Source organism: Salvia splendens, chromosome 13, assembly GCF_004379255.2.
Source record: "Salvia splendens isolate huo1 chromosome 13, SspV2, whole genome shotgun sequence".
Taxonomy (NCBI): domain Eukaryota; kingdom Viridiplantae; phylum Streptophyta; class Magnoliopsida; order Lamiales; family Lamiaceae; genus Salvia; species Salvia splendens.
Window position 1 is genome coordinate 26,102,488 of NC_056044.1, and position 27,407 is coordinate 26,129,894.

Consider the following 27,407-nt stretch of genomic DNA (forward strand, 5'->3'; position numbering starts at 1 on the left):
TCAAGCTTGATGATAAAGGCGAAAAGTGTATCTTCGTGGGATATGGAGATCGAGTAATGGGTTACAAATTATATAACCCACTCACAAAGAAGGTGATCATAAGCCACGATGTGGTGTTTGAAGAAGCTCAGACATGGAGCTGGGAGGATAAGAAAGCTGCAAGATCGTCAGAAATTGTACCTGATCAGCAAGAAGATGCACGTGAAGTTGAAGAACCTGAGTCACCTACATCATCTCAAGGTCCAGGTGGAAGGCCTAGAAGAATGCGCAGTCTAAATGATATATATGAAGCTACAGAAGTTGATGAAGTTGTGGAGGAAAATGTGAATCTTATTTGTTTTTATATGGATGTTGATCCTATTGCTTATGCAGATGTTGTGCAAGACAGGAAATGGAAGATTGCAATGGATGAAGAAATCAATGCGATCGAGAAAAATGATACTTGGTCGTTGACAACACTGCCAGAAGGCCGAAAAGCAATTGGTGTGAAATGGGTATTCAAAATAAAGAAAAATGCCAACGGTGAAGTGCAAAGGTACAAAGCGAGGTTGGTGGCGAAAGGATACAAACAGAAGGCCAGAATTGATTATAGTGAAGTCTTCGCTCCTGTTTCTCGTCTTGAGACGATCAGATTATTTATCTCGCTGGCCGCCCAACACAATTGGAAGATCTATCAGCTCGATGTGAAGTCGGCTTTCCTAAATGGTTTTCTTGAAGAAGAAATTTACGTGGAGCAACCTGAAGGTTATGTGAAACGAGGAGCTGAAGATAAAGTTTACAGATTGAAAAAAGCTTTGTACGGGCTCAAGCAAGTATCTCGTGCATGGAATTCCAGAATCAATGAGTATTTTCTGAAAAATGGCTTTGTGAAGTGCCCTTTCGAACATGCTCTATACTTGAAGAAGGATGCAGCAGGTAACATGTTATATGTTTGCCTATATGTTGATGATCTAATCTTTACTGGAAATTTTGAAGCAATGTTTCACAAATTCAAGAAGAGCATGATCAAGGAGTTCGAGATGACGGACATTGGTTTGATGGCACATTTTCTGGGAATTGAGGTAGTGCAAAATGAAGATGGGATATTTATCTCTCAAAGCTATTTTGCAAAACAAATCTTGGAGAAATTCAAAATGGAGTCCTGCAATCCTGTTAACACTCCCGTGGCGATCGGTCAAGAATTAAGGAAGCATGATGGTGAAGCAGAGGTGGATCCAACTTACTTCAAAAGCCTCGTTGGAAGTCTACGATATCTAACGTGCACTAGGCCTGATATTCTCTATGGAGTTGGATTAATCAGCAGATACATGGAAACGCCGTCACAGTCTCATTTGAATGCGGCCAAGAGGATTTTGCGCTATATTAAAGGTACGCTGAATGAAGGTATACTTTATCCCTCTAATCAAGAAGTTAAGCTCGTTGGTTATTCGGATAGCGATTGGGGAAGAGACTTGGATGAAAGAAAGAGCACTACCGGGTACTGTTTTTATATTGGAGATGCTGTCTTTACTTGGTCGTCAAAGAAGCAAGCGATAGTGACACTCTCAACATGTGAAGCCGAGTATGTTGCAGCAAGTTCAACGATGTGCCATTGCATTTGGTTGAGAAATTTATTAACTTTTCTGGGATTCGCGCAACAAGGCCCGACGGAGATACGTGTTGATAATAAGTCTGCAATAGTACTTGCAAAGAATCCAGTGTTCCACGAAAGAAGTAAGCATATTGATACTCGTTATCACTTTATTCGGGAGCACGTGAACCAAAATGATGTGGAGTTAGTGTACTGCAAGTCACAGGATCAAATTGCTGACATTTTTACGAAGCCACTAAAACAGGATGTCTTTAGAAGATTGAAGTTTTTACTCGGCATGAAGACCTTGAAGAATTGAGCTTGAGGGAGGATGTTGAGTTATTAAACTCAATTACTTCAAGACTAAGAAAAGTGATAAGTAGGTGCATCACCTAGTTATTATACGTGGATGAATTTTGTTTCCTCATGGCTACATGAAAGCCACGTACCATACTTATCACTAGGAGGTGGATTTAGTGGATAACATTTGTTATCTTCTATATTAAGTAATAGGTGACGTAGTGTATACATATATGATAGCTAGTAAATATTTTCCTATAAATAGCATAGTTGTGTTTTGTAAAATTATCAATTAAGAAAAGAAGTTAGAATTGTGAGTGAGATAGAGAAAGAGCAGTAGCTAAAAGTGAGAAAGAGAGAAGAAAGCTTTGAAGTGCTGAAGCACTCTTTGTTCGAGTATATTTTATAATCCCTTTTGTGAGAAGCATATTAATACTTATCCTCCATATTTCATCCTTGTTGAGTGTTCCTATATTTTTTGTGTCAAAATATCCAACACCAAATCCCAAGTCACTGCTTCATCATATCTGATATAATTAGCCTCCGGAAGAGAAGATGAAGACCTGAAATCCAAATTTCTTGGATAATTCTCCTTCAAGTCCAAATTATGGTCCACGAAACTCACAGTTTCACCAGCTTTCTCCCCGTTGTTTTCTTCCTCGGAACTCGATGAAATTGCAGGATCAAGAAACTTTCTCAAAATGCCATTGTCCTCTTGTTCCTTGTCTGCTATGTGTTTAGCTGCCTGAAAGGAAAAATGCCAACCCATATCGGTCTTGTTCATTTAAGTGCATATTCCTCAACGAGTTACCCAAGGATGTACTCATTGTTTGTTCCACAAGGATTATATGTTCTCTAATAGCCCTAATAAATTGCAGGTGCTTCATGATCACCATTTGCTTCACTTGAGACTTATCAGCAAAGGCAAACATATTTACTTCTCTCTCGAAGTCTTCAAGCTGCAGTCACAAACAAGAACACATGAGTGAAAAATATAATGAAATGGTCTGTTCTACTTTCCCTAAAAACACCTGCCATTTTGCTGGCTCAAGAGCAGTAGCAAGATCACGCGTATGATACTCCATGGAGCTCGGGAGTTTTCCATCTTTGTGATCCCCTTGAATAAGACTTTATTCATGCAGTAGACGGCGATATATTGACTCCATTCCGAGTTTTAAAAAATGAACAGAGAGTATGCTTTTCATGAAAGGGGAGATGGAAATGAATCGTCATTGTTAAAAGGGAGATGTAAAAACCCAGTCAAACTAAATAGCACCTTCAAAAATGCATTAAGTGCCATGCCTGTATGATGAAACTATGAGTAATTCAAGCGTAAATAGTTTGCATATTACTCAATAAGATAAACGAAATTATGAGAGTGAAGCTGACAGTCACTCAAGTAATTAATCATATTACCAAATTTGCAATAACGAGTTAACGAATGAAGCCTAATTCAACATTCTCAAGCGAGAATACCGAATAAACAACCAATCTACCTGTACCATAAAAAAACACATTCAACAGAGAGAGAGAGACCGATCGGTAGAGTCTTGCACCACTTCGGCGGCGGCGAACAAGGGGTCTGACTCCCATTCACGCATGACGGCCCCAACTTTCAGATAATCATTTTAATCATTGAAGCATTTAGCTTAAGTTAACCAGTAGCACACAAGGAGAAAATCAGGTTTATAGGCTACTTTGCCACTAAAATAACGAAAATGTACCCATTTTGTTATCTCTTCCATAAATGGGAAAAACGCCACCATGGTTGGCGTGTCTATAAGTAAAAACGCCAACATAGTTGGCGTTTTATAATGTCGTCGTATTTTAGTCGTATTTTCTCCAAATACAGTTAAGTTAAAACACGCCAACTTGGTTGGCGTGTTACGTGAAAAAATGCCAACTATGTTGGCGTGTTTAACAGATATAGACGCCAATGGCGTTGGCGTGTTTAAGTTGAAAAACGCCATGGTCATTGGCGTGTTTAGAGGATACCTTACGGAGAGAAGAGAAAACAGAGACCTAGTTGTCTTTTAATGAGTTTATATGTTAAATATTTGTTGATTCATAATAAGTCAACTATTTTATAGGATATATAGAAACTGCATTTGAATGAAATATCTGTTATCTTGATGTATAATATTTTATTCACATTTGTTTTGAATACTGCACTGTATATTAATTAATTGGTTAGTATTAACTGTGAGAGAGAAAGGGGATTCTGGTTAGTATTAACTGTGAGAGAGAAAGGGGATAAGAATCTTGTGATGTTAAATACGCCAATGACCATGGCGTTTTTCAACTTAAACACGTCGTCGTCATTGGCGTCTTCACGTAACACGCCAACCAAGTTGGTGTGTTTTAAATTAACTGTATTTAGAGAAAATACGACTAAAATACGATGATATTATAAAACGCCAAATATGTTGGCATTTTTATTTATAGACACGCCAACCATGGTGGCGTATTTCCCATTTATGGAAGAGATAACAAAATGGGTACATTTTCGTTATTTTAGTGGCAAAGTAGCCTATAAACCCGATTTACTCGCACACAAGTGTTTCAGTTGTGCTCAATTAACAATTGGGGAAAAGGATTGGTTATTTTAGGTAGGTTTCTCGATCTTAATCCGAGGACAAATTTGGAAACTGCCAGAGATCGTGTTCATATTTTTTCCTCTTTTTTCAGTATTTTTACTTCCTTTTTACTATAAATTTATGATTATTTAGGAAAGAAAGACTGTTTTGTAATCAATATACATACATTTAGGTATATATATATATATATATGATTTTGATCAAAACAAAAATGGCTTTAAATAAAGAAATATAGGCAAACTTTCAGCCTTAGGATCTGGCGAGATCATCTTGATATTAAAAGATCTAATGACTCAATTAATTCCCTAAATCTTATTATTTTATTCACTAAAAATCCAATAAGGTTACTAAAGTCATTAGCTACATCTTGATTGTTATGGCATCTCCTATAATCTTGCCATTTCTCTTTCCACTAACAAATCATATGCGTGAATTATGAGTTAAATTTCCTCAACTTCATCTCCTTCGTATCTTCATCTTCTTCAGCCACTGTACCATCAAACTTCCATTATACTTGTTCCAGATTAATCTTTTCCATTCTCAATTCTATATCATCCTCGTTGGCAGATCCCAACTCCAAAAATGGAATCCGACACACATTCTACTTCGCATGTAGATAATCAATCATACTCCGATGACGTTGTTGGGAATACAGGTTATGGTTATGTTTTTTATTTTCATTTGTTTGTTATGCCCTGATTCATATATTTGTATTTGTGTCTGTCATTGTCTTCGGTTGTATGAATCTTTTCACCTATATTATTTGATCGATTTGTCCGCTATGCTTCGATTTGTGTTTAGTATGACCCATTTTCGTATAAGATAGTTTTACGAGTTGTATGTCGTGATTTCATCCTATTATGACCTATTATCATTCTAAATCCAGTAGATGGAAACTTGTCTTTACTTAATCGTTAGTTTTTCCGTGTTTTCTGATTATGAATTATTACAGATTTAAATACACCAGAATGCCCTATAGAACTTAAACCATTTGTTGGTCGTAGCTTCCCCACATTGGACAACGCCATTGAATTTTACGAGAACTATGGTCGCCGTGTTGGTTTTGATACAAGGAAGAACGGTTCAAAGAAAGTTGATGATATCACCATATGGTTTTATATGGTGTGTAACTGAGAAGGTGAACAGAAATTTAGCGATCAACAACCCAAACGACGACGTAAATCAAAAAAATGTGGATGTAATGCTCGTGTTGCATTCAAATTCGATTCTGACCGTGGTTATGTCATTCAACATTTGAACGAAGAACACAACCACCCCATGGTTTTGATAAAACACCAGAAGTTCATGAGATTAAATCGTCAACTTGATCTTGTTCACCAAAAATTTATTACGGATTGTGCTGGTGCTAATATCGGTCCATCTCTCACTTTCAAGCTGTTGACCGAATTGATGGGCGGATATGAGTCTGTTGGGTGTACTGTGTTCGACATCCGTAACTACACACGGGACATCAGAAGATACGCTGAAGGATATGACGCCCAAATGATAATAGACGAGATGAAGAAGAAGAAGGAAAATTGTGACGCCTTCACGTACGACTATGAAGTTGATTCTCGTAGTCGACTGATGCATTTATTCTGGTGTGATCCTATTGCTAAGAAGAATTTCATGCAATTTGGTGACATTGTCTCATTTGACACTACGTACTCAACTAATAGGTAAATGTTGTCCACTTAAAATTGCTGCATTTTTCTGTTATGCTATGATTTGAGTTTATTATGACCTATTAGCATGCTAGATCAATATCCACTTGTAAATGATTTAATCCTTTGTTATGTTTCTGTGAAGGTACTCTATGATTTTTGCTCCGTTCACTGGGAAGGACAACCATGGGCACGCATTGTCCTTTGGAGCTGGTTTGCTTTATAGTGAGAGCGCAGACTCATTCTCTTGGCTATTCAAGCAGTTTGTCAAGTGCATGGGCATAGCTCCCAAGTTGATAATTACTGATCAAGACTTGGGCATGAAAGTTGCTGTTGAAAAAGTTCTTGTGAATACACGTCACAGATGGTATATGTGGCACATCATGGCAAAAGTAGCTGAAAAGGTTCCTAAGTCACTTCTGGGTAATTCTGAATTTAAAAAGGATTTGAATTCATGCGTTTGGTCTGAGTTGATTGAACCCACCGAGTTTGAAGACAAGTGGAAGACTGTTATGGAGACATATGAACTTGAAGGCGCTGAATGGTTCGTTTCTATGTTCGAATCAAGAAAGTTTTGGGTTCGTGCATACTTTAGGGGACTTCCCTAACGGTTCTTTGATAAAGACGACTTCTGTTTCGGAATCTCAGAACAGTTTTTTCAAGAGGTATACTCAGTCCAGGGCTAACCTTGTTGTGTTTTTAATGAATTTCAACAATGATGTTGATGCCCAACGAAACCACTCCGCAAAAGCTGGATTATATGGATTCTAATATTACCGCAAAGATGAAAACAGAGTGGTCTCTTGAGAAGCATGCATCTACAATATTCACAGATGGTGCATTCAAGGAAATTTAAGAACAGATACTGGAGGCTTATAACCACTGCAGCCTTGTATCAATATCAAATTATTCAAGTCCAGAGGTTTACAAGGTTTTGGATCAATTTTCAAACACATGGACTGTCACATTCTCTATGGAGGATTCTGTGTGTCAATGTGGTTGTAAGATGTTTTCTAGGACTGGTCTTGTATGCTGCCACATCTTCCTTGTGTCGAAGAATAAAAAGATGCGCTTGATTCCTGAGAATCTGGTTGGAGGTCGATGGTTGAAATCTCATCTGGTTAAGGCTGTGCCGTCCAATGCCAAGATGTAGCAACACATGTTTATGTTAATGAGACGCATGGCGATTATGCGTCTTTTATAAAGACGCATGAGGGTCATGCGTCTCTGATTTTTTTCATTCTTTTTAAACGATGCATGAGGGTCATGCGTCTTAGGTAGAGACGCATCTCCCTCATGCGTCTTTTATTTTTTTAAAATTTCACGGACGACGCATGAGCGTCATTCTTCTTAGGGAGAGACGCATGAGGCTCATGCGTCTCTAACTTGCTAAAATCAGTGCCCAGTGAGGCAGAATAGGCAGAATTTGCCCGAGAAAGAGAGGGAGACAAAACTTGGCGATTCCCTTCATATTTCGGTATGTTTCCTTCAATCTTTCAACATTGTTCCCTTATTTGTTGTTTATTTGCATATTATTAGGGTTTTTGATAAATTTATTTTAAACTTACTAAATTAGGGTTTATTGAAAAAATTGTCTTTAATTGTTGTTGGTTTGTATATATATTAATGCAGAAATCATGCAAGTATTCGTGAGTTTATATTGGGGTGGTAGAATAACACATCAATAACTATACAATAGAATGAATTTAACCACTAAACTCCATTACAATTAACTACACAACAAAAAATCGGCCAAAATTGAGCAATTTGTTATAAACCCTAATTTACAAAAATTAGGGGAAATCTAACAAACTATGCAAATTAACAACAAATAAGGAAGGAATGTTGAAGGATTGAACGAAACTTACTGGAACACAAGGGGAAATCGTCGGATTCGCCGGATTTGCCCAGGAAAATTCGCCAAATTCGCCTTAGACTCTTTCTACCGCGTTTGAATGAGCCTTCTGCCTCTCGGTCGACCGATTTAATTCGAATTAAAGACGCATGAGCATCATGCGTCTCTCCCTAAGACGCATGACGCTCATGCGTCGTCCGTGAAATTTTAAAAAAAAATAAGAGACGCATGAGGGAGATGCGTCTCTACCTAAGACGCATGACCCTTATGCGTCGTTAAAAAAATGAAAAAAAAAGAGAGACGCATGATCCTCATGCGTCATTATGAAAGACGCATTATCGTCATGCGTCTCATTAAAAGGAGACACATGAGGGTCATGCGTCTCTCCTTAAATTGTAACAAAAAAAAGTCTAGTACAAGCACGGAAATATATCTCTAGTCTAGAACAAAATAAGAAAAAACCCTCAAAACGCAAAAATGGGGGGATTTGCGATGGGTTTTGGAGCATGGTTGAAGGTGATTTCTTCCCTCAATTTTGAGTTTTCCAATACCGTTGGAGATGCCTTAAAGGCTGTGTCGCGAAAGACACAACGACAGAAGAATGATAAGATACATTCAAAGCTTACACATGATTTTCATGAATCCAATTGAAGAAGATGGTCTCCGTATTTATACTCCTCAGATGTGCCTTCTCTCTCATTTCTATTTGAGCTGACGTGGCATATAAATTGCTATTCCTAGCTGAGTGCTTTTCTTTTCCTTCTACCTTTTGCGATCGTAACAAATGCATTATGTGAAATCCAAATGCGTCTTATGATTTCTCGGAAGTAAAAACAAAAGTCTCCCAAACACAGAATTTGTTCCTTATTTATATTCGTCCACTTCGAGAAAAAGCCGTGATATAATCGACTATTTTTGAAGTTTATGAAAAAAAATAACCAAAGTGGGTGATTTCATTTTTCTGTTTTCTTCATTCATAGAATTATTATGATCTTCACTAATCGAAGTCCATCACTGCCGCGGTAAATAATCGGTATCCCGGTATCACAGTAAATTGAGGTAATTTGAGCAATTACTGATTGTATTTGTTTATGATACGCTTTTTTATTGTTGAAGCACTAAATTCTTTGAAATAATTATTTTCGATCCATGAGCCTTGCGCATTTTATTGGTGTTTGAAAGAGAAAGAGTAGAGTTCATTTTCATTAGAGAAACAGAGTATGATGGTGATGTATTTGGAATCACTGCTGAAAAAATTGTTTACATACACCTCGATATATGACATTGTTCGAGACAATCAGGAGAATCTGTTTTATGTTTTCTGTTTTCTTCTATTTGAACTGGTAAATGATCATTTCCCATAACAAAATGGAGCCAGATGCCTCTTCAATGTAGATTTTATATTGTTTGTCTCTCAATTCCAGCTAAAACCATTTAAATCAAGCTGCTTGTAGCTTGAATCAACATCCTTTTCACAGTTCATGTTAAGATCCAATTTTGCTGGGAAGAAAGGTAGTTTTGATTCTGAGGAAGACTTCTGCCTATCTGGTTTCATTGCGTTCTTCCCTAAACATTTGGTATCTGTTTCTGCTCCATTGATCCTTTCCTTTGGATTGTTCCCATTAACATCCCATTTACCATTTTGAAGGCCGATGCTCATCGATAAATTACTGGGATTCATTTCTGTAACAAATGTGTTGTCCACATTGTCATTTCCCGTTGAAAGATATTTACCACCATATTTCAGGTTCTCATGCCCTCTATGCTCCATCTTTTGTAGACCGGTATCTTTCTCGTCAGTCATCTGCTCTATAGGTGCTCTAGAATTCATCGGTTTTAAACCCAAAGAGTTGTCGTACAGCTCATGGTCCCTTATGGTACCTTCGCATGAGGTCAAGCAGCTGTCACCCGAACAATCTTTTGGCTGTGTGGTTTGTGCTTGCTGCTGCAGACACAGGTCTGAGAGGTCGTTTATTCTTGAAAATGTAGAGTTCAGGCACTGGTTTGATACTTGTGAGACCAACTCTGATAATTGGACCTTGGCTGCCTCCAGACCAAGTGTTCCAACGTTTTGTCTTCCGAGTGATTCCTGTGCTTTTTCTAGTACAGATTGCAAGTATTTGCCTTGAGCCTCTATACGCATCTGCAGATGGCGTTGTACCTGTGAAAATAGAGTAACCGTTAACCACTGTTACCAACATCAGGATTATTTTGAATTTTCATGATCACTTCCGAAAATGTGATCATTAGTACTTTGAAGGAACTAGACTTGAAATTGTTGAGCTAGAGGCTTATTATATAAAAGATGATGTTTTTCGGACATTACTCTACCAAATGATTTATATAGTACTCATCAAGCAACTTTTCTTTCCTTATCTTCTTAAATAGTATGTCTGTAGTCTGTATATATTATTAGCATTAGTTTATTCTTCCAATCGTTAACTTTGTCTTGTGCAGTACTTACAGATTTGCAGTAGTAATTTACAATTTATTTTTGTTAGCGCAACTATGTGAAGGGGAAACAGGTACTATTAGCTAATTGAATTGAATATTTTTAAGTTGTTTACCTCCAGCTGTTCATGTAGTCTTTGTTGCACTTCAATTTGCATCTGTATTGCTTCATCCAATTGTACGTTTCTAGTGTGAGATATACAAAATTAATGCTAGACAAAATGTACATATGGAATAAAAATAAATCCGTATCCTTAGATTTTCCAGTTCATACCTTGTTGCTTGGTTTGAAATGTTGTGATTGGGCACGTGAGGTCCATTTACCTCAGGTAGTCTGTCTGCTTTGGCTGCAAATCAGTTATCAGCAAGGTAAGCACAATATATAAGTAACTTGTGCGTGACCTTTATCCATATAGGTTCAGTTTATTGTAAATCATAGGATTCCTTACCAGCTTTATTGCTCCCACTATTAGCTTGGTGGTGGAGGTTCTTGCTCAATCTGTACTTCTGCATGCAAATTTCGGAAAATTATCATCCAGTTCTTACATTTATTACATGCTTGTAGCAGAAATGAAGTATGAAATCAGGCTTATAGACAATTTAATTCAAGGTTCTGTCCATCTTTATGTGGATACTATTCTTTGATGATTTTGTTAACATAAAGGGTAATATAGATAGGTCTATTTCTGTTGAAATATACCTGAAGGTGACTCTTCAAGTGATATAAGGTCAATCCCGGGATGCCCATAAGTTTCAAAACAGACTTTGGTGTAGCTTCTGCAAGAATAATATATTAGCCAAACACAGGACAATGCAATATGATATCCAGAAATTGGATTCATGCTTACTTTCTGCCCCTCCCAATTGGTTCACTGCTTCGGTGAACCGTTCGTGGAGGTCTAGAGTCCATTTCAGTCTTGGCTTAGCATCACTTGAAAGTACAAGGCCAGAATCTCCTGTCGCAGTCACACCTTGAAGGAACATGCATCTTTCCGATGGAATGGACATCCTCGAGGAAGGATGAACATTCTTTTCTTGGTGGTGGCGACGGTGATACATTGTATTATCTTTGATATGACAATTCACAAGCATTAGTTTCAGGTGCAGATTGTGGAAGGATTATATCAGTATCAGGAGATCATCATACCTGAAAAGGACTTTTCTGGACAGTAAGATTATGCTATCTGATACTAGGTAAAGCTTTCTGTCCTGCTCTTATCTGTTACTTGATCGATTTTTATGTACTTGAAATGTAGCCGAGGGATGTCTTATAAGCTTACTTGGTTGAATGTGGAGGGGGGGTGTTCGGAGTGCGATACAAGTGAGGAATAGAATCTTTGGCAGGGGTAAAAGAATATCAGATGCAATCCAATCTTTGTAATGACAAGAACTAAAATCTTGTCCTTCCGTTTCCACGTATCTATGGTCCCCAACTCCCCTTTTCCGATATCTGACAGAACTACGCATTTAAAATTCCTTACACATGGTCCCCAACTCCCCTTTTCCGATATCTGACAGCACTACGCATTTAAAATTCCTTACACAGTTAACACTATGGCCATGTTAGAAATGCATTATCCTGTGATAGGTACAAATAGATCCACCTGAGTCTTTCTTCTTGGTTCATTCATACTTGTCATCTGCAAAGTTTTCGAACCTTATTCCAGGAATGTATGGTGGAATTCTTTTCCATCTGATGGGCATTTTAGGAAACCCACTATCTACGATGTCCTGAAACAATACTAGTCATATTTTTTTAATGAAAGATTCTGTTGACAAAAGCTTCCAGTTAGCATCTTTGCTACAATTCTTCTCAAGGGGACAAATAATTAACAATCCAGTGACTTGATGCTCCTTGTTGAACTCTTTCAAGTCCAGATTTGGGTAAGAAATTCATTTCTTTTCCTCTTTGCCTGTCACAGGATATAACAGTTAAGGAAGCATGCGAAGGTTCAATCATACATAAAACTTAGTTTATATGTTTAACTTGACAAAAATAGTAACTTAGCCATCTGGTGTGCGTAGACTTCGAGACACGTATATAAAACAAGTTTGTCTTGAAGATAATAAATACGCCATCCGTCCCAGAAGATTATGCAGTCTTTCATTTTTAGTCCGTTCCACAAGAGCGTGCACTTTCTAATTATGGAAACTCTTCTCTCTATCGAGGTGGACTCATTCTCCATTAACAATATTTTAATTACTTTTTCTTTCTATCTCTCTCTTACTTCACCAATTGTGCATTAAAACTCATGTCCAACCAAAAGTGCACACTTTTATGGGACGGATGGAGTATTTAATTGCTACCTCACTCATTCATCCACTTAGATGGAGATGGGAGATTCTTCTTGTTTCCTCTTTAAAAGTAAATGGATTTGGGTATATCTTTCTTGCAAAATCAATTCTATAAATTATAGCAAGTGTTATTAAATCTAATTTAGTTCATCAAGTCATAAAAGTGGGAAAAATGCTTGTTTGAAGGCCAGGAATAGCATAAAGAACACATTCTTTTTTATGTCTCCTTTAGTAAGTATGGTGCTTATTCATCATGGACTTAATTCACAAATAGATCTTTTAATTGGCACAAGGAATTTGGTGCACTTCAGTGGGCCCTTCGGAAAAGAGAATGGGTTGTACTTACATTTATACTTGCATTGGCTGTAGCCTGGAAACATGACTAATCACAAACAAAAGATAACCAGTCATTTGCTTTACTGTTTTGCAAGTGTAATTTCAGCCACCAGACTAATATTTGTTGTCTAAGTATTTATTACTACTTTTTTTTTGGCATTTCTTTGAGAACAATATTTCCTGTTTAATAGTCAATGAGCTAATCTATGCCATGTAAATAACATTCATCTTCTTTGTGTGTGGATGTTCCAATCGAGCTGCAGCTTTCACTTTTACCATAATGTTCTAAATTAAAGTGGTTCTTGCATCCATGTACAATTTATCCACTTTAAAATTGGGTTGTTCTGTCTGGTACCTCCACTTTCCTTTTTATGGACTTTAATCTTTCATTCGTTCAATGACAGGAACCTATGCATCGTGCTGATTGGCCGCGGCTACACGTGTTTGCATAATTGTATTGGCTGAACGAAACCGGAATGATAAAAATGACTATGGGATGCTATGCTACTATTCGGTGCAGGAAAGTTTGAGATTAGAGTTTCTTTTTTTTTCACACCACGAATGATCATATTTCAATATCTTCTCTCCATCTTTTAGTTTAAGAAAAGGCAGTATTGGTTGCTATGATTCTTGTGTTATGGCCTAGGTTCCTAGTATTCCTTATCGATTGATAATACCAGTGGTATATTATCATCAAAGCATCCGATCTTGCAAGTATCTACATAATTTTGCAACTTTTATATGGAAAGTGACTGTAGATTTTTAGCAGCTTAGTATAGGAGTCGATGAATTAGGAGTTTAAATATTTTAATTCAGGTCGCCTATATGGAGTAGTTAATTTGCTTAGGATTATTTATTTTTTTGGAGAGAAAATTGGTTAGATTAGTACTAAGATTAAAATAAAGATAGTGCTAAAAAATGTTGGCCGATTGGAATGTTCTTTGAACAATTAAAGGGCATTTAAAGGTGTTCGAATGTTAATGCAAATTGAGGTTAGTTGGGATCAAATATTTGAGAAAAAAGTTTGAGATTTGTTGTTGGACTCGTGGAAGAGCATATCTGCATATGCTCGTTCTAATGAATATCATTGTTCTTCATGTTTCGTAAATCATAATCTCACTCTTCATCTTAATCACAAATACTATACTAAACTTCTTTCCATATAAACGTCCGCATTTAGTAGCTTACATTAGGGGCTAATTAGCTATTAATTAGAATTTAGTTAGAATTTATCAATCTTCTTTCCATTAGAATTCAATTGAACTCCTAGTTTGAGTTTATTTAAATCCTAATTAAGGTGTGAGTAACATTGAAGTGGTCCACACACCATGCGGATGTCTACACATCAATAATATGGCAATGAGAGAAATGAAAATAAGTAAAAAGAACATTGTTTTTGTTGGGTACTATTGACATATTGCCATATTGGCTCTTTCATCACACCTCCCTGCACTCAAATCGTTAAATGCTACAATCTTCATTCTTGCCAGGGTAAAAATTATATTTAAATTTGTAGATGTTTGATTAAATTTATTGTATACATCTTATAAAATATTTTATGAGTCTTTAAGATGTAATTTCTGAATAGCGGCCAAAATATGTGGAAATATAAATTGAATAGATAAAATCATAAAAGAAGAGGGTAATGTTGGATATAACGATATAGGGATGTATTCATATCAAAAAGCTAAGTATAAGTAAAACTCAAAACACTTGAAGTCCATTGAATCTTGTGATCTAACGGTTAGATTAATCCACGTGCAATCTAATAATGTAGATTTTTAACCTAATAATGTAGCCCAGATAATAATGTAGCATTTTAGTCTAATAATATAATTTTTTAGTCTAATAATGTACATTTCCAGTCTAATAATGTACCGTGGCTAATAATGTATATTTTTAGTATAATAATGTATCTTATCACAACCATCCAATCTAAGGATCCAAAGACTGTGATTTGTGACTAAGATGATGTAAGGGCATCCACAATGGGACGCCCTAAGGCGCGCCCTATGGCGCGCCACGTCAGCAGTTTTATCCTCCTACCCTCCCACTTGCAATGGAGCGCGCCTTATGTTTTAATATTGTTTTGTTAATTAATTTAAATGTTTTCAAATATATAATGCAAACTAATTTAAAAACACAACGAGTAACAAAAAACCGGCGAATATTGCATTAATAATTACACAAAAGTTACACGATTCAAGTTCGCTAATCTACGCTATTTCCAACTTCCGGCGCAACTCATCGATAAACCCCCGAAGAATTCCAGCTTCGGCCGGGTCAGTACACTTCTTGAGGGCCTTGTGCGTCTGCAACAACGTCTTCGCCATCGAGGCTGCTGCCAACGACTCATACGCGGCGGTCCTCGCGCTCGGGGCCGGGATCGAGACCGTGATCGGCGATGGCGCGGCGGTGGTCGAGGATGATGTTGCCGCCGCCTTCCCCTTGGCCTTCGCAGCCTTGACGCCTATGGGGCGGAGGGAGGAAATCGGTGTGCCGGTACTATTGTCCTCCATGTACGTCCGGTTGAGGTCCACCGGACGAGTTCCGCTTTCGCTGCTCGTGTAACCACCAACTTCGGTGGTCTTCGTGCTCTTTGTTGCCTCGGTATGCAGAATCCCGCCTTGGAACTTCTGCTTGTCCCTCAAGAGCGCCTATGTGGCCTCGTGCTTGAAGTCGTCGTGCAGGGACTGGTACGACAACAGAGCTTTAGCGCGCACGTCGCTCAAGCTCTCGCCGTTCCCCTGCTCCCTCGCTCACTTCTCGTACTACGACGAGAATAGGTTGATTTGTCTCTTCACCTGGTCCCCCAGTGCTTGCGGAGCTGCGCCCGTTGGCGCTTGTACGCCCTCGGCGGCTTCGCCGCATTGTAGCGCTCGACGATGCGCTCCCAGTACGCTTGCTGCCTCTGGTTGTTCGCGAATATCGGGTCCTCCGATATATCCACCCAACACCTCGCCAATACGAGGGTTTCATCCGGCTGGTAGTTTGTACGGCCGGGGGCGTACTCTTCACATACTCCCAAAGGTGGCAACTTCTGCGCGCGCTGCCGGCTCCGCTTCTTTTTCGCGGAGGCAGAAGCGGATGGGGTGGCGTCGGCGGCGGCGGCCTCGGCGGCGGAGCGTCGGGAGGGGTCGACGGGGCGGTTTGGCGACGGCTCCATTTCAGACAAACCGTACGATTCCGTGCTGAATTCGGGATCGTACTGTGTGTTGGCGTCGAACGGCCGATATTCGTCGGGTTCTGTACCCGGCCAATGCGCCTCCCCAAACATCAGACTGTTGGGACTTGCATCCATTTCGTAGAAATAATAAAAATGTGAGTTTCGAGAGTGAAATCGTGAAAATGAAACGTTACAAATGAATGTGAGGTAGGGGTATTTATACAAAAATTAAAAACCGCGTGGCATTGTCCGCCGAGCCCACAATGGCGCGGACGATGGTGCGGACGATGGCCTATCGTCCGCGCTTCAACCGCGGACGATGCATCGTGCGTGGGCTACGGGCGCGGACGATGCCGGGCACTCACAATGGGGCGGACGATGGCTCCCGCGGACGATGGCACGCATCGGGCGTGCCATCGGGCGTCCCATTGTGGATGCCCTAAGGACCCTAACACACCCCTAATGATATATACGTAGTAGGGGTATTTTTTAAAAATTTATTGTTCATACATACAAACAGAAACAAAATCAATCTATATTATATCAATTTAAAATATTTTTGGTTAAATATAACTTAATTTTATTTTTAAAATAGCTTCAAAATAAAATAACTATCAAATCAAGCCATATTCAATCAATTTGTAATAGTAATGTTTAAATAGTTTCCACAATTAATAAAAAAATCAAAGAATAAATCAAATTTATTTCTTTATAATTAAAAATAAAATCTCACTACAATCTTCAATCTAAAATAATTAAAGAAATAAAAATATACCCTTAATGACTTCAGGTGCAAGATAGGAAAAGAGATCACGATATTTCCATATTTCAAAAAAGTTGTTACGTTATTTTTAATTTTCTAAAACCTAAATGCAATTCAGGATTTAAATTTGAAAACATGTTGCAATTAAGCAATCTAAACTTAAATATGGCAATCGCAGCCGTACATATAATGCGAAGAAACACAAATTGCCGCACCCGACACCGTCAGATTTGATTAGGGAAGGACAAACAACAATGATTAGTGACCGTCAGATTCTATCCATCACGTACCTATAAATACGCCTCAGCCTCCTACTTTATTTTGATCATCTACTCCGCCGAGAAGAGAGAAAAGAGGCAAGAGATATTCGATTCAAGTCTGAAGATTAATTGAAACACAGAGATCTGTCGAGTGAAAGGTGAGTTTCCTGTATTCTTCTTTACCTTATCTTTGCCGGATTTTTTCGATTGGTATTCAATCGTTTATTGATTCATCCTTTTTACATGATTAGGGTTTGAGGTTGTGTGATTAGGGTTGTGCCTTTAGCCGTGATACTAATTGCGAGATTGTTAGTTGAGAGAATTCGTGAGATAGTGTTGTTTATGTTTATGTGATTTCAATTTTGTTGAAATTAGGGTTTTTCTGATGCGATGAAAGTAGTGATGATCGGGATGTGAATTTGGGGAAATATTTGAAACTAATTCGTGTGAGCTCTATTTTTCAATAATCGCGTTTGATTTTACATTGTTGCCATGGTTTTGGAAGACAGATGCTTGCATTTAATTGAAGGATTTACTTCCGCCTGCTGATTTCTAATTAGGAATTATATTTGATTGTAGTTTTCTTTGTTGCAATTTTTAGTGTTGGCGATAATGATCATGCGTTTAATCAATAAGAATTTAGTCCACCTGTTGATTTCGAATTAGGAGTTGGTGTTGGTTGTAGTTTGCTATGCTACAATTTATAGTGTTGGCGATAGTGTTTTTGATCTAAGAATTTAGTCAACTTGTTGATTTCTAATTAAGAATTAGTTTGGTTATAGCCCAAACAGAGTGTAAATACGATCAACTTCTTCAATCTCTGAATTTTCTTTTTCTGTGTCAATTTCAAAGAAGGGCAAATTCGAAGGGATGAACAACCACCGTATGACTCCGGAGGCAGCGACGCAATTCGGTGATGGAATTCAGATGGTTCTTTCTCGCTGGACTGCACTGCAGATGGCCATCGAAAACAGGTGGGGTGGCCGTGACTCTCTCCAGAAATCGCAGCTGCTCGGCCACAATCTCTTCAATTTCCTCACTCAATCGAAAGGTATTTCTCACTTGAACTGATACTGGTTAATTAATATCTATTCATATGCTAAAACAGCATGTTATTGAGATGGCATTCAAGTATAAAAACCTAAGTTTGTTTTAGTAATTGTTGGATATTATTTGTTGTGCAGATCAAGTGTATATTGATGAGGTAGAGGATATACTTTATGAATTCATGGACTCTCTCAATACTGAGATTAAGGACCGCAGTGTTGAGGAGGTATATCATCTTCATCTATTTGCCCTAATTTTGGCTTCATCTATCACCATATTCCAATTTTTTTATCATTGAATTATTTTTTGCGTAGGTTGCAGAAAAGTTTATGGTAATGCGTGAAGAATGTTTAGAAGGTCAGTTTGACTCGATAAAGAAGCTGCTAGAAACAAATGTTCCAATTGTTTCGTATACCAGACAGGTAAGACTGCTGCCACTTATCTCCTAAATTTCTGTGTAATTGTGTTAACGGGAGAAGTTTTAGTATTATGACTTGCGTGGTTAGCCATATCCATATTAATTATGTTATAGGATTGATGAATAGCATTCGGTAACTTCTATTCATGTTACTCACATCAGTAACTTCAATTTTCGTCTCTTTCGATTTCTATTTTGTCAGCCCAACAGTGATGATGAGGAAGACAGTGATGAAGATGATGCAATTATAAAGAACAATATGTCAGCAATGGAAGTTGATGCTCCACAACCACAGCGCCAATTGGATCACAATCTGACTGATATTGTGGCTGATGAAAGTAGCACGAAAGATGCTCCTCAAGTTGTGGATGGATGGACTGTTGTTTCAAAAAAGAGTAAAGGGAGAAAGAAGTGGACTGATTACATTGGCTCGAGCCACTTTAGGTAGGAATATTTGAGTATATGTAAAGACAACATACATTTTTGTTTCTATTCTTAAGTTTTGTTGAGTGTTTCAGGATGTTTTTGTTCAAATCCTCTAAAGTTATCTTATGTTTCATGATATTTTTTGTTCAAGTCGTTTTGTTCCTACTTTGCTGCAAGTAACTAGAGAACGCACATACTGATGCTAATTGTGGATGTCTTATATTTTTCATCATTTCCAAACAAGTTTCTTTTATGATTGAAAAGTAATAGTCCATGAAAGAGCTATTTTGGAGTTTAATGGCAGAAGTCTATGGGAAGACAAGAAATATAGTACTTATATAGCATGACGCCTAAATGCATGCTTAGTTATTTATGAAATTTGAGGTTGAGGGTTTGAAGTTTATTATCCTCGACAAATTTTTGAGAATTAAGTCAATCTTTCATAATATGGGATGCGTGGTGGACTTGCTCGCTCGTAATATGGGATGCGTGGTGGACTTGCTCGCACCTACTCTATGAAATATTCTATGATGATAACAGCAGTGTTCAATTTAGTGGATTAGACAAACTATAATGGGTGTTTAATTAAGTTTATTTTAATGAACTTATAATTGTTTAGAGTTTATTAAAAATAAATATTCAAGAGCTTATATAAGTTGCCAAAGTGCTTGTATAATTATTGAGCTTGTAATAGTGATACATTTGTATGTTAAAAGAGAAAATTGTGAGTTAGAAAAGAACTTAGTTTGTATGTTAAAAGAGAAAATTGTGAGTTAGAAAAGAACTTAGTTTGAAATAAAATAGAATAGAGATGAAATATATATGAATTTAAAATAACATATCATAGTAGAGTACATTGCTAGAACCATTTTTGTCATGACCATACTTTGCTAAAGATAACGAAGGCGGATAAATCGCGACTAATGAGGGGGATTAAAGAGAACGGGGAAGAAAGGGGTAGACTTTGAGAAATTTCACAAGAGCCAAGTCAACGATATCATAGATAAGAAGTCAAGTATTTGATTACATGACATGAAAATAGAAATAACACTTCATCAATTAAATCAGAGTTCGATGATAAGATTATGAAATTCTCAATTAGCAAAATACAGAATAGTCCCTACTGAACAACATCATGTGTGAAGACACGATTTGTTGGAAGATCCACTTGGTTATTTAATAAACATCGACTCCGATCATCACCCCTTCTCTTCGACGTTCAACCTGCACATTTATAAATAGATGCAGGGTTGAGTACAGAAGTACTCAGTGGCCACGTGCCGAAAATCAAAACATACATTATATAGTTGTCATCCATCACAGTAACACCCGAGGGTGTTTACTTAAAATGCGGCCCGAGCTTACTAAATTCTTTGTAAGCTTAAAGTTCGTCTGCAAACTAAGTTCTTGAAATTCATACCATATCTGTGAGTTGTGAACCGTGAAGGTGGCCACCTTGCACGGACACCATAGCCGGCCAACCCCCTGGGATTAGGGGTGGGAAATTATACCGAAATACCGTAATACCGGACTTACCGTACCGGAAAAATACCGAAAATACCGATTTTTCGGTATACCGCAGTTTCCGGTACGGTATGATACCGTACCGCAGTGTTTCGGTACGGTAACGGTATCAATTTTTCTATACCGCGGTATACCGAAACTTCGGTATATACCGAATATTCGGTATACCACGGTATATACCGAAGATTCGGTATACCGTGGTATACCGGTATACCGATAGATTATTATATATATATATATATTAATATTAAATATGTTGTAATATATATATTACATTTATATATATATTATATTAAAAAAATTTTAATACATCAATTAATACAATAAAATTAAACATTCAAATGATAATTTATTCAAACAAATTCAAAATTAACCTGAATTATTTTTTTATCAACTCATCCTATTAAATATAATAAACACAATAGCACATAACACCGAAAGAAGATTGGAAATACGATATCGGGAATATGTTTCAACAGAGCACATTTGAAAGAATTTGTATTAACTCACACCATTTAGTATATGATTCTTTGTGTAATGTCATATTCCAAATATACAAAGTAATTAAAATTTTTGTTTTATTCTTCGTCCCACTTCATAAAATGTCAATTAAAAATATGTGCAGCTGAAAATGAATCAAATCGTTTAATTAGTGTTTAATTCATTGTATGTTATCTTATTTTATATACTACTTAAATTGAAGGATGAATAAATAGGACACTGATCAGTCATTCTTAATTCTTAAAGAGAAATAAATGTCCAATTTAAATTACTAACTAGTGTCACGCCGGTGCGATGCACAGGTCATTTTAATTTCTTCATATTTATTTCATTTTGCGAAATAAAAGTTGTGAAATGATAAACAAAAGAATATTCGATATCCTCTTACTTTGGATTATACTTTTTCAATCACATTAACCCCACGTAGACACAAGAGTGTGTTTAAATGCTACCTTTTCTTAAAAATGTCAATACGATCACATTAAAATTTCAACACATATTTGTGTAGACATTTTAATAAACTGTCTTGACATTTAAATATCAGACTTAAAATTAAAAAGCATTTTAAATTTGTGAAAATATGAATTAACCGTTGAGTTATAACTGTAGGAGCAAGTTTACGTTGCAATAATTTAATATTGCACTGGTGAGACACTTTCTAGTCGAGATTCATTTCATTGCAATATAGCGACCCCATACACTAAAAACCCAAACCTTGAAACCTAAATCCTAAACCCTTAACTTTAAAATATACTCATCATAACCAACAAATGAGCCAAATTTTGATATATGTTGAATTTTAGTATTTTCACATTAAAAAAATATTATTTGCTAGTATTTTAAAAATTTATTCAAATCAAAGGAAGACCGTGCCTTGTTAATATTTTTGAGAATTTGTATGCATGTTTATAATGATAGATTGAAATTAAAGTCTAGGGGGAAAAATTGAATCTTTATTTCATTACACTTGTAAATCTATTTGGAGATTTTATTTATAAGACCAATTATTACTACTATTGGTCTAAATAGCCAAAAATAATCAATAAGTACCTTCATTTTATCATTAACCACGATTATGGGATAAAATTCTGAATATATGTAATCAAAATAATCCATAAATATATATTAAGAGATACTTAAAGATCAACATCATCAGCAACAACAAATATAATATGATACTTGATAACATGCTAACCAAAATACAAAATTGAATAGAGTGATGGACGAATTACCGATAGCAAAAAATAATGAACAATCGAGAAACCAATTAATAAATGAACAAATCAAGAAACCAATTATTTTTCGGTATACCGTTACCGTTACCATACCGTTATTACGGTATGGTAACGGTATCAAAAAATATCATACGTATACCGAAAATTCGGTACGGTATCGGTATTGAATTTTGTCATACCGTACTTTTCGGTACGGTATGTGGTATGGCACGGTCGGCCACCCCTACCTGGGATGGCTCACGGCCCTTGTGCACAAAATTCCAAATAGGGTTTGCGGTCCTATTGGGAACCGAATTCGTTCTAATGGTTTGGCATCGCCAAAACCCTCGGCATATAGCCCCAACAGATAGGCCTCAAAAATAAACATTTTATGGCATGACAACAACTTGAAAATAATCATAGCTCCATTTTGAGAAAAGATGATATTTCATAATTTCGCAAGTATTTGATTTATATCCACACTAATGTGCTGAATATTAAAAGAAAGCCCACCTGACTAGCTCAACTCTCACTTAAAGTACTTGCACTGGTTTTACTCCGCTCCGAGCAAATTATCCTCTTTAGCAATAAATAGCGTAGCACGCTAATTAGTACTTGAACTATTTATCTTGAGAAAACAATGCATGCATCCTATTGGATAGCACCTACATCTTAGTCTTGGCTTATAGGATTTTCCTTAATCCTAACTCGGGCTTCACTACTCTGCAAAATTTATTCACTTTACTAACTTTGGAGAAATTCTATTTTCTCTGGCGCAATTATTTGGGCACTTATTTTAAATTAATTATGAATTCTTGGAAAATTCCTTTTTAAACCCTTTTCTTCGGATTTTTCTTAAGGCCGCCTATGGCGTAGCGGGGCAACGCCGGTCGGCCCATTCGTTTCTTACTTTAACATTTTTCCATCTTTGGAAACTGAGTAACTTATTGGGGAATTAATTAATTGAGCTCCAACTCAACCCTTAAAATTAATCTCATCTCGACATAGTTTAACAATTTAATTCTCAACTTATTTCTTTACCAAAATTGGTCCACTGTCCATTCGAATTAAATGGGATTAGCCCAAACTAATTAAAATGTCCCAACTTTAATTAACTAACAAGTAGTTCATTTCCAAAGTCGAAAATACAACGAGGTTTCTACGATTACACGGCTTCTTAGTAGGAAATTTAATTGAGCTAATAAATCCGATTTATCTTGAAAGAAAGGAATGAAATTTCGGGGCATCACAGTTTTAAAGTCCATGCATTCCATACCAAATTTTAAAAAAAATAGAAGTATTTTTAAATTATACTCCTACTATGTTTTTATATTATTATTAAATTAATTAGCTACATTTGATGATCTGAAAAATTTTATCTTTTATTATAGCAATAAAAATAAGTTAATTTTTTTATATACATAAATTATTTTAAAATTTAAGTAAAAAAGTTTTAAGTCCAACTTTGTTGGACAATAACTTGGTTCACATAAATCCGATGAAATCCAGATGAATTATCATAAAGCTCTAATAATACCCATACTATTGGTTTTGGGTAACGAAAGTAGTTTATATTTTGCCTTTTTATTTGAAAGTTGGATTTGTTCATGATGTACAATTAGGAAGGTATCATCGAAACCTTCCCAATGGTATACTTGAATTTCAGACTAGACTTTGGAAAATTGTTACTGGACAATGAAATTTGAACTTGAGCATCTCCAGCGGCGGACGTCCGGCTCGGACGTCGGAGACAGGCGACCGGGCGTCCGCCATTGTGGAAAATAAGGTCGGATACGCCCATGCAGGTAGGACGTCGCACGTCCTCGGATATCCGCGGGACGTCCGAGTCGACGGGCGCCGTTGTGTGTGTGTGTGGGGGGGGGGGGGGTCGGACGTCCGTTTTTTTTTTATTTTTGATTTTTTTTAACTCTATATATACGTCTCGTTGAACTTCATTTTCCCGTATTCCGTGTCAAAATTATAATTCTGTTAAATAATTGTGATTTATTTTATTGCGGGAAGTCCTAGTGGGAAGGGCGATGGGAAGGGCGGATTATGCATGGGAAGTCCTAGTGACGTGGCAGTGGGATGAGAAGTCCTAGTGACGTGGCAGGATGTATTTTTGGGAAGTCCTAGTGGATGTCCGAGTGGGACGGGCAACCACTGGAGATGCTCTTATACCAAATTCAAAAAAATAAAAAAGCTCATGTAGTTTTCAATAAAAAAATGAGTTGGTAAAAAACCAAAATTTCACATTGCACTTTGAAATTTTGATAGTGGATAATTAAACTTTACCGTGAAGTGCTGAAATGTCCTCTTCTCCGCGTGAATGTCAATGGTAGAGTATCATAAGTACATAATAAGAGTAGATTAGTCTTGTCTCTACCAAAGAATTAATTTTGATTAATGTTGAGTAATTCAATTTCAAAAGGTCGGATATATGTTCGATACGAATGTGTTACAACATTTTTTAATCGTAAAAAATGTCAGACCAGTGGCATAAATTAAGTTATTGGTTTTTAAACTTGCACTTTTTCGTAAGAAATTGTTGTACAGAATGAAATTTGTCACATGCACTCAAATCGGGTAATTATGTTGGCCACTAAGGATTTTGCGCTCCACTTTTGTAGACATACTAATTCCACGCACTTAATCATGTTTGTTTGTCTTCAATTGTCAACCACTATGGGAGTTATGGTATGATGATTAGAATGAATAAGAGCATCCACAACCGTGCTCTTGCCAGCGGCACGGTTGTGGGCCCGGGCGGTACTATTCATGCCTGCTCTCTGGCAAGAGCACAACACCCACAACTGTGCTCTTCCGCAAGGACGAGCACAATTAATTTAATATTCAATTAAACATAAATATTTCCATAATACTAAAATTCATTAAAAAATCACAATAAATATTACAAAATACAAATAAAATAAAAAAGACATAATTAAAATCCTAAAAATTAAAAATTACATAATTAAAATACTAAAAATTAAAAATTACATAATTATTGGCTAATATAACCCGAGGAAGACTACTCATCCGGCGGCAACAACCCCAATTGTTTTTGGAGACCCACTATCATGCCCTCGTGCGTTTGAAGTTGCGTGGGGGTCATAGTTGACCTATCGGCCATATTGAGTTGGGCCAAAGGGCCCACAACGAGTTGTTCGGGGGTGGAGGTGGAACATAGGGTGCGGGTTCGGGGGCGGGGGCCAATGGAGTCGCGGAGCGCCGGCGCTCGGCCGCCGCCTTCTTCCTTCCTTGCGGTCGGCGTTGGGAACCGCTTGGTCCGGCGTCGGGGCTACCCAAGTTAGCTCCGACGAGTTGGCTAGCCACTTCTTCGGAGCCGGAGTCGGATAGAGATACCGACCTTGACCGTTTGGAGGAGCCGCTAGAGGAGGATGTTACGCCTCCCAGATACCTCGGGTGGAACCGCGTTTCCTGCCAAACGTTGAGGTACTTGAACGACTTACCGTTCATGGATTGGTATGTGCTCAGCGCCGCAGTGATGATGTCGACCTCGCTCTGACCGCTCCCGGCATTCCGCGACTCCTGGAGGAAATAGCCATTGAACTTGTCAATTTCGTCGTTGGCTCGGCCGATGCAGTTGCGCACCATACTCTCGTTGCGCTCGATCGTTCCCAGCGGCCGGTTTGCATTGTACCGGCGAGATACGCGCCACCAAAAGTGATCGCCCGATTGGTTCGTGCCAACCGCCGCATCTTCGGAGATTTCGAAGTACGCCTTGAACAATTTATCCATCTCCGCCGGCGTGTACGTTGTGCGGACACCGCTGCCGCAAGTAGGAGCTTGCGGAGGTTGGGAGGGGGCGGTCGGCCTAGGCTCCGGTGTCCACCCGTATCGTCCTTCGGAGGCACCTTGGTCGTCGATTGGGTATGGACGGTAGCCACCCGGAACGGCCGAATCTTGGGTTTGAGGAGGGGCCGAATATTCCATTTCCGGACTAGGAAACGGTTGTGAACCGAACCATTCGGGGTTCCAACCGTGGGAGCCCGTAGGGTTATCGCCTTGGCCGGACATAGTGATGTTGTAGGGTATGAGAGAATGAAGATGAAAATGGATATGAGAGATTGAAGATGAGAATGGAGATGAGAGAATGATGATGAGAATTGTGTAGTTTGATGTGAATTTTTGGGAGTGAAATTGGGGGTATTTATAGATGAAAGTGTGTATTTTTGGGGTAAAAAAAATTAAAAAAAAAAATTAAAAAGTGGGAAAAAACGGTTATAAACGGATATAATTTTTTTGGGAAGTGAATTTTTTTTTTATTTTTTATCGGTTTTTAATTAAAAACCGATTTAAAAAAAATTATTTAAACCCAACGGCTATGTCGTTGACGAATGAGGGCGCACCACGTCAGCTGCTCGCTGGCACGGCGCTGCTCGATGCATCGAGCAGCGTCGTGCCAGCGGCGCGAGCGCAGCGGCGGCGAGCAGCGCCACCGTTGCGGATGCTCTAATAGTTTTAGCACTCCACTCTCGATGTTCATATTGTTATTAATTATTATTTTTATTTTTTTTATAATTAATTGAAATTCTCAATAATTCAATTGAAATAATATCAGATTTTGTACTATCACTTAAATAATATCATATTTAAAATGTTAAAAGTGTAAAAAAGACCAAATTACCCAAACCCCCCAAAAGGGTATTTTAATCCCGAAACAGTGAAAAATGACCATTTTCGAGATAAACGCTTAGTCTATGGTTGTCTAGGGATATTTTGAAAGTTCAGGGACTATTGGCGAGATAAACGCATAGTCCAGAGACTAATTTTGTAGTTCACTGTTTATACTAATTAGTGTAATTAATATATTGTTATATCACAGGACGTAAATAATAGTTTATACGTCACATATTAATTTATAAAACTATATCACATATATGTAATTAATAATAATTAAGAATATGAATATATAAAATTATAATAATCCTACAATATTTTATAAATTAATAAGATTTTTAAGATGCGATATACTCTAAAAAGAATAGTACAGAAT

The 27,407-nt window shown here is 37.5% G+C and overlaps 2 protein-coding genes and 1 long non-coding RNA gene across 4 annotated transcripts; 2 read left to right on the top strand and 1 right to left on the bottom strand.

Moving 5' to 3' along the window:
• Window positions 1-8,532: 8,532 nt before the first annotated feature.
• LOC121761980 (myb-related protein 2-like) lies at window positions 8,533-11,529 on the bottom strand. Its single transcript, XM_042157697.1, has 6 exons — window positions 11,286-11,529; window positions 11,138-11,214; window positions 10,887-10,944; window positions 10,712-10,784; window positions 10,554-10,623; window positions 8,533-10,147 (listed from the first exon to the last, which is right to left on the bottom strand). The coding sequence occupies exons 1-6, from the start codon at window positions 11,527-11,529 to the stop codon at window positions 9,401-9,403; spliced, it is 1,269 nt and encodes a 422-aa protein (XP_042013631.1). The 3' UTR covers window positions 8,533-9,400.
• Window positions 11,496-13,789, top strand: LOC121761981. The gene is made up of 2 exons (XR_006042139.1): window positions 11,496-11,631; window positions 13,473-13,789. It is a non-coding gene; the product is annotated as an uncharacterized LOC121761981 (long non-coding RNA).
• A 3,472-nt stretch (window positions 13,790-17,261) lies between these two features.
• Window positions 17,262-19,298, top strand: LOC121760194 (pre-rRNA-processing protein TSR2 homolog). Of its 2 annotated transcripts, none has more exons than XM_042155833.1 (5): window positions 17,262-17,415; window positions 18,110-18,308; window positions 18,442-18,530; window positions 18,619-18,726; window positions 18,925-19,298. In XM_042155833.1, exons 2-5 carry the CDS (start codon window positions 18,128-18,130, stop codon window positions 19,168-19,170), a joined length of 624 nt encoding a protein of 207 aa, XP_042011767.1. In that variant the 5' UTR covers window positions 17,262-17,415; window positions 18,110-18,127; the 3' UTR covers window positions 19,171-19,298. The 2 variants fall into 2 exon arrangements, with proteins under 2 accessions (XP_042011767.1, XP_042011768.1); XM_042155834.1 differs by having other exon boundaries at window positions 17,320-17,415; window positions 18,113-18,308.
• Window positions 19,299-27,407: the final 8,109 nt, after the last annotated feature.

Bases quoted from the DNA above. Each gene is read 5' to 3' on its own strand.
- LOC121761980 (XM_042157697.1), bottom strand. From the start codon at position 11,529: ATGCTTGTGAATTGTCATATCAAAGATAATACAATGTATCACCGTCGC. The intron at 10,945-11,137 runs GTATATTTCAAC...ATTTGCATGCAG, and splicing joins ACTTGAAGAGTCACCTTCAG to AAGTACAGATTGAGCAAGAA. The intron at 10,148-10,553 runs GTAAACAACTTA...CTATTTTCACAG, and splicing joins GACTACATGAACAGCTGGAG to GTACAACGCCATCTGCAGAT.
- LOC121760194 (XM_042155833.1), top strand. From the start codon at position 18,128: ATGAACAACCACCGTATGACTCCGGAGGCAGCGACGCAATTCGGTGAT. The intron at 18,531-18,618 runs GTATATCATCTT...TTTTTTGCGTAG, and splicing joins AGGACCGCAGTGTTGAGGAG to GTTGCAGAAAAGTTTATGGT. The intron at 18,727-18,924 runs GTAAGACTGCTG...CTATTTTGTCAG, and splicing joins TTGTTTCGTATACCAGACAG to CCCAACAGTGATGATGAGGA.